This window comes from Nansenia antarctica (assembly GCF_963989245.1).
Source record: "Nansenia antarctica genome assembly, chromosome: 5".
NCBI classification, from domain to species: Eukaryota; Metazoa; Chordata; class Actinopteri; order Argentiniformes; family Microstomatidae; genus Nansenia; species Nansenia antarctica.
Window position 1 is genome coordinate 66,049,443 of NC_137690.1, and position 8,007 is coordinate 66,057,449.

Here is an 8,007-nt window from a genome sequence, read left to right on the forward strand (position 1 = left end):
AAGGGTCTTACTTGTATGAATTATAATTTATATTTATATAATTATTTGGTTGTTACTTACATTTTATTCTTTTATTCCAACCACAACAAACATATATATTTTTTTGGTTGCAAAGAGCTATGTATGCAAAGCCATGTAAACAGTCCTAACAATCAATGTGATCCCTGGCCCTGTTTTCCTTTGCTCAACTCCATTATCTGGGGGTGGTACTTGGTCACTTTAAGTTTCATAATGGGGTGACAAACTTGTTCCACAATTAATGCAACCGCTCCCCTCTGTTTCCCGACCATGGCAGGGGCACCATCTGTTGTCACTGCAAAAATCCTGCTAATGTCAATCCCTCGCTCCACAAAATGCTCGATAAGAACTTTAGCGATTTTACTCACCTTTTGTTGTTTCTGGCATTGGTTTTAGGCAGCAGAATCACAGTATCTTGCTATGACAGCCAGACGTGGCATGTCATTCACATCTACGCTCTCATCAAGTGCGAGGCTAAACACGTCATATCTTTCAAACCAGCGGTCTGCTGCGCTTTCACGTTTTCTGATAAGCCTTCAAACAAAACATCTGAGTTACAGAGGAAAGCCTCCTTAATATATTCTCCATCAGTGAATGGCTTTCCACGTTTCGCAATGCAATGAGCAATGCGAAAGCTTGCTTCAGTTGCGTGATTTTTAGCAGTGGCAAATGCTTTAAAGGTGCTGGCCTGCTTCCCATACCTTGACACAGCACGTCTTGTTGATTCGGCCTTGTCTGCTTCATCCTTGAACGACTTGAGTTATATTGATACAAGTATCGAATCGAATTCAGAATTTTACTTAGAAAATTGGCGCCAGAATACGACTCTCGTGGAGTGGATGAGAGACTAGGGCTGCATTCGTAAATTCGCCCTGAGAGCGCCGGAGCGTCCCTGAGACTGCCTCTAGTCCAATCAAATTACTTGGTCCCATTGTGACATTGAACCCAGTGTGCGCGAATTTACGAACGCGGCCAACATAAAAAAATAAAAAAACATTCTCCCATTCTCGCACTTATTGATTAGCTGTCGCGTGCCACTGTTTAAGCTGTCGCGTGCCACTGCTGGCACGCGTGCCATAGGTTGCCGACCCCTGCTATATAGGTTTATACAACATTAACCTAGAGGACACCTCAACACTGTAGAGGTTTATACAACATTAACCTAGAGGACACCTCAACACTATAGAGGTTTATACAACATTAACCTAGAGGACACCTCAACACTATAGAGGTTTATACAACATTAACCTAGAGGACACCTCAACACTATAGAGGTTTATACAACATTAACCTAGAGGACACCTCAACACTATAGAGGTTTATACAACATTAACCTAGAGGACACCTCAACACTATAGAGGTTTATACAACATTAACCTAGAGGACACCTCAACACTATAGAGGTTTATACAACATTAACCTAGAGGACACACCTCAACACTATAGAGGTTTATACAACATTAACCTAGAGGACACCTCAACACTATAGAGGTTTATACAACATTAACCTAGAGGACACCTCAACACTATAGAGGTTTATACAACATTAACCTAGAGGACACCTCAACACTATAGAGGTTTATACAACATTAACCTAGAGGACACACCTCAACACTATAGAGGTTTATACAACATTAACCTAGAGGACACACCTCAACACTATAGAGGTCGCAATCGTATGCATTTTAACCCACTTTAAAAGACAAATAGCACGGGAAAGGCTGTGCGCAACGTTCCCTCCGACGGTCGAACGGTGGGGTTTATAGCGAGTCACAACAAAATAAACGAGGCCTCCACGACCCATATGACTTTATTCTGAACGGAGACAAGTCTGCTCGCTGGTCCGTTTGCATTTGGATCTCAACTCATCTCCACCGGTGACTTTTGACCAGTTATTCGCGAGGAGAAAACACAGGCGCCGAAGCATTTCAGCAGCAAAGACTGCCGAGCATGGATGATTGAGTCTGCACGGTTCTCATGTCGCATTTAAGGACAACCCCCTACGGTGGGTTGAGCTTCATTCGCACAGAGCAGCTTCATAGACTCACTTGTAGTGTGTATACCAGAACAAACGAGACTTTTTACAGACATGGCAGAAGTCGCACCAGCCCCCGCCGCTGCCGCTCCGGCCAAGGCACCCAAGAAGAAAGCAGCAGCCAGGCCCAAGAAAGCTGGCCCCAGCGTCGCCGAGCTCATCGTCAAGGCCGTGTCCGCATCCAAGGAGAGGAGCGGCGTGTCCCTGGCCGCGCTCAAGAAGGCGCTGTCGGCCGGTGGCTACGACGTGGAGAAGAACAACTCCCGCGTCAAGATCGCCGTCAAGAGCCTCGTCGTCAAGGGCACTCTGGTCCAGACCAAGGGCACTGGTGCCTCCGGCTCTTTCAAGATCAACGAGGAGGCTGTCAAGAAAACGGTGAAGAAAAATACAAGATCTGGCACTACACAGGCACAGTTCTGTACAAGCAAGACACAGATGCAGAGCTTTGGGAGGTTTTCTGGCAACCGTTCCCAAATGGGACATTCCCAGAGAGGCCAGTGAAGTACCAGGCAGCACCCAGTGAACTGGGTAGCACAGAGTCCAAGCCTGCCCAGGCCTACCAGCCACCTGCCCTGCATGAAGAGGAACCGCCACAGAACATGAGATCTGGCATTACAGGTGACAAGCAGCTGTCAAAGTCCGCTTTGAAGAATCAGAAGAAGCGAGAGGCAAAAAAAGCAGCAAAAGAGGTAACCATGGCAGATGCCCCTGAGGCCCAGTCAGACACCTCCTCTGCCAGTAGTGCCCAAGCAGGGCCTACCTGTGGTGACTCGGAGACTGACAAGAAGGTTAGGAACCTAAAGAAGAAACTAAAAGCTATTGAAGAGCTTAAAGAGCAACAAGCGTGCCCCGCGGTGGTGTAGCGGTCTAAGCACTGGCCACTAGTGCATGCTGCCCACCGGGGACTGGGTTCGAATCCCAGCTCGCCAGATCCGGATATGGCTGGGGCACACACGGGGAGCGGCATATTGGGCGGCCGCTCCCGAGGGCGGTATAGGAGTATTTCCGGACAAGGATCCGTCGCGCAACAGCGCCCCCGGGGTGCCGGAATAACAGGTGCTGGGCTCGAGGAGCCAGTCAGCTAGTCTGCCTGGCGGCCTCTTCTGGGACTGCCGGCCATGGGGTCGTGCGGCGGATCCTTCGCAATAGGCAGGGGATAATTGGATGCTAGGTTGGGTTCAATTGGCTACCAAATTGGGTGAAAAAGGGATAAAATCTGAAAAACAAATAAAAAATTACAAATTAAAAAAGAGCAACAAGCGACTGGGAAACCCATGCAGAAGAACCAGATCGACAAGATGGAAAAGGAGTGTCAACTCCTAAAAGAACTCAAGGATCTTGAAATAGGACTGTAAAAGAAAATACTGTACTAAACTATACTGTTCATGTTCATGTTCAATGTGTTCAAATCATAAATATTCTTGTCATGCAAGAATGATAGTGGAAGACGAACAATTCTATCTCTTGTGGACAGAATGCTGATTCCGATCTCCTACACAGGGTTCCCGCAGGGTCTTAATATGTGTATGATTTATTATTATTAGAAATATTAGTATCACGAGTATTATTGTTTTGTTGTTGTAATTATTATTATTATTCATATCATCTGCATTATCTACAACAATTTCAGCCCACTCAAATCCATTTATCCCATAGTTCAATATCGAATCCAAGAGGGCCTGAAACACCTGATTAAATCTGTCCTAAAACGCTATTAACGTCCCCAAAAGAGCAACAAAACTCTCATGAAACTTGATTGGTCTTTTTGAGGGGCAATACACCTCATCACCTCATGAAGGTAACTTTTTAGTTTAAGTGTTCAACGACTTTTATTTTGAAGTAGCAAAATCTCCATACCCGGATGTTGACTTCAATAACTTCGGGGGAGACTAGAGGAGTCTGAGGAGAGAACTGGGGTAAATAACTAGCTAGCTATCATTACCGTTCTTGGACCCACAACGGAAGGTGAAGTAATTACAGGCTAACATTTTATATTTCCAAACAAAACATGTGACTACAACCTGGACCGCGTGTGATCTTATGACAGGAGAGAGCGCCACATGGAGGCAGTTTTGAAAAACCTGGAGAGTATAGCTGATCTGCTCGCCGTGTCACAGACAGACATGGTAAAGCAGTGGGATAAACAAACTCTTGACAGAGCCTTTCAGTGGGCTCGTTACTGCGAGCACCTCTACTCAAGGTTTCACGCAAATCCAGCTATCCGTGAAATGTTGGAAAAACAACTACAGACAACAAATGAACTCTTACTAACAACTTTCCAAGGATACACAGACATCACGTTCTTGGACCTGTCACAATGTCAACATTTATCGCTCGCCGGATTATTGAAGAATCCCGCGGTTCCGAGCCTTGTAATCAAAACACTTTTTGAAAGTTCCAGTCATTGCACGACTGCGGGAGATAAGGAAGCCACCGGCCTTTGCACCGAGCTTATTGGGTACAAATCAGCATGCACAGTCCTTGGTACCATCAACCTGAGACGCAATGCTGCAACTTGTGCTCCTGAGGCTGACGTTCAGGGCATGATGTTGATGAGTCGACTGGACACACTGCTCCGGCCAAGCAGCAAGGTGGACCTTGCAGAGCAGTTCTTGGACAGCATCCTACAAACCAGTGGTGGAGTGCACAACTTCTCCAAGGTAATTGCAGCTGTTATCATGTCGAGTTGCCATGACAGCAGTGTTTCAGGAGTTTCACTGGACTTCCTCATGGACTGGTTGGAAAGAAACTACTGCTTACTGCAACATATGTGTTCCACCTTGCCCACTGGACTTATGAAAGACCTTGCGCAGAAATCCTTGAAGTTCAGAGTGGCATATTCTTGTTGTGTTTTGAAAGAGTGGGCTTCACATATGGAGTATGACTTAAATGAAGGAGAATGGATTCAAGCATGTGCCAACAGGATGTCATTCAAGACACTGACCGACCATTTTAGGTCATTACTTGAGACATGTCCCTCACTGAAAGAGGACACAGAAAAAGAGCTGACTGGACTGAAGGTTGCTGATGGGGACTTTGATGTCAGAGGTCTAAGCATATGGAGTGACATCCTTTCTGAGCTCATGTGAATGTTTCTTGTGTACTATGACATGTCATTCAGCACAGCGTTAGTGTTAATCACAATACCTTTTGTTCTCTCAGACTCCCCATTGAAGATTTGTGATCCCTCTAATTACTCTTATTGTCTTATGACAATCACTCTTGTCTGCGTATATTTAGCGGTGCATAGTTCATGCTTAAAATCTTTGTCAATACATACATTTTTTCATTTTTGCTGTTTTATTACCTGATATGAAATGACTTCAAGACACATTTCTTGTGTACCTTAACTGTGTAACATGACTCCCTAATGGACCATTGTTAATGGATATACAATGCTTCTATCTGCTACTTTTTATAGCTATCAGAATAAAGATTACTTATTTATGTACACCTCTGTATGCATTTTAATATCATAGTACAATTGTACTATTAAAGTACGTAAGGTTGGTTTCCTTCTGGACGCATTGTCTGCACATCGGATTGGAGTTGCAAATCAGCCAGCAGGAATCTGGCAGATGGTAGCAAGTTGCCCAGGCAACCCATGACTGCTCTATGCATGAAATGTAAAGTAAAGGCCAGACTGAATGTTGTGTACCTCGCAAATGAGTCCCTGGAGACACAAGGACCCGTGCCTCATCGTAGATTCCATTTCACTATCAAATCAGGAGAGCTGCGGTGAAGAGCCACTCCAAGGTTATCCTGTGTTTGGTGATTCCTGAGATCTGCAGAAATCTCTTCATCTCATGAGGAAAGAAGATCTTGACTCATTGCTTAATATTTGGCTTTTGGGCTTCTGACCAGGAATTTCGACTTTGGATTTGATCAGGAACACTGAAATTATGGCTATAGGTCTTGTTAGCTTCTCGTAATGTCTAGCTCTGGATGAGATACCTGTCTCAACATGTGATCAAGTCTTTGTTTTATATGCCTTTATTTATTACGTATGTTTAGAATAGAATAGAATAGACTTTATTGTCGTTGTACAGTTGCCTATACAATGAAATTGTAGTGGTTCTTCTGAAGATGCGAAAACAGAAAACATATTCACATATTCACAAACATATACGCATATAACATATCACAAATATTACACACTAGACAATTAAAAAGCGAAAATGCTATAAAACAAGCTAAGCGACAATGAGGTCCGTGGTGCCAAGTGCAAATAAAGACAACAATCTTAAGAAAATAAAAACAACTATAAATCAAGCTAAAAGACATGAGGTCAGTGGCGTTATAATACTGTAAAAATATATAAATAGGCACTTAGAATAGAGTTATTGCACATTTCTATTGCACTTTTCCCCCTGAAGATAAACATTTATGAACATGTCTTATGTCTATTGTTCAGTGTTCTGATGGCCCATGGATAGAAACTGTTGGACAGCCTGTTTGTTCTAGCCTTTATGCTCCTGTACCTCACTCCAGAGCGCATCAGGCTAAACAGGTGGTGACCAGGGTGGAGGTGGTCTTTAAGAATCCTTCCTGCTCTGGAGAGGCACCGAGAGCGTGCCACGTCATCCAGGGAGGGCAGGGGACAGCCGATAATTTTTTTCGCTGACTTCACCACTCTCTGCAGTCTCTTTTTGTCCACTACTTTGCAGCCAGCGTACCATACTGTGATGGAGAATGTCAGCACACTCTCAATGATGGAGTGGTAGAAGGTTACCAGCAGCTTCTCCTCCACCCTGTTTCTTTTGAGAACTCTCAGGAAATGGAGTCGCTGCTGGGCCTTCTTTACCACTGCTGTGGTGTTGGCTGACCAGGTGAGGTCTTCTGAGATGTGGGTTCCCAGGAACTTAAAGGAGGGGACTCTCTCCACAATGTCTCCGTTGATGTAGAGTGGAGCAGGGTCTGCCTTTACCTTTCTGAAGTCCATGACCACTTCCTTGGTCTTCTTGATGTTGAGAGTCAGGTTGTTTGTGACACACCACTCTGTCAGCCGCTGCACCTCGTCCCTGTAGGCTGACTCATCCCCTCCGGTTATGAGCCCCACCAAGGTGGTGTCATCCGCAAATGTAATTATTGCATTGGTGGGGTGGGTGGGGGTACAGTCATGGGTGTAGATGGAGTACAGGAGAGGGCTCAGAACACAGCCCTGTGGAGAGCCGGTGCTGAGCATGAGGGTGGAGGAGTTGTGTGGACCCATCTTGACTGTCTGTGGGCGGTTGGAAAGGAAGTCTTTGATCCAGGCACAGGTGGCGGGGGGGAAGTCCAGGGCAGCTAGCTTGTCCACGAGGATATCGGGGATGATGGTATTAAAAGCTGCACTGTAATCAACAAAGAGCATCCGGGTGTTCTAGGTGGCTCAGAGCAGTGTGGAGGGCTGTAGAGATGGCATGGTCAGTAGACCTGTTTGCTCTGTAAGCGAATTGGTGAGGATCAAAGCCTGGGGGGAGGCGGTCTTTGATGTGGTGAGATATGAGTTTCTCGAAGCACTTTGCGACCACTGGTGTTAGGGCAATAGGTCTGTAGTCATTGAGGTTATTTATGGTTGGGGTCTTGGGGAGTGGGATTATTGTGGCTGATTTGAGGCAAGGTGGAACGGATGCCTGACTCAGGGAGAGATTGAAGATCTTTGTGAAGACAGGTGCGAGCTGAATTGCACAGGCTTTCAGCACTACCCCAGGTATTCCATCAGGACCGGTGGCTTTCCTTGTGTTCACAGACCTGAACACACGACTCACTTGATGTTCTTCGACATTGAAAGTGTATGTGCTTCCGGACTGTGATGTCAGTGTCGCTGTGTTGGGCCTCGTTGCTTCGAACCGGGCAAAGTGATGGTTTAAGTCTTCTGCCAGCGAGGCTTCTGCACTGAGGGTCACAGGAGAGCTCCCTTTGTAGTTGGTGAGGTGTTTCAATCCCTGCCACACTTGACGTGAGTTATTGTC

General features: G+C 45.6%; 1 protein-coding gene across 1 annotated transcript; it reads left to right on the forward strand.

Moving 5' to 3' along the window:
* Window positions 1-3,327: 3,327 nt before the first annotated feature.
* LOC308158262 (Fanconi anemia group F protein-like) lies at window positions 3,328-5,142 on the forward strand (the record flags this gene model as incomplete). Its single annotated transcript, XM_080531856.1, has 2 exons — window positions 3,328-3,404; window positions 4,101-5,142. The coding sequence occupies 2 exons, from the start codon at window positions 3,328-3,330 to the stop codon at window positions 5,140-5,142; spliced, it is 1,119 nt and encodes a 372-aa protein (XP_080387982.1).
* Window positions 5,143-8,007: the final 2,865 nt, after the last annotated feature.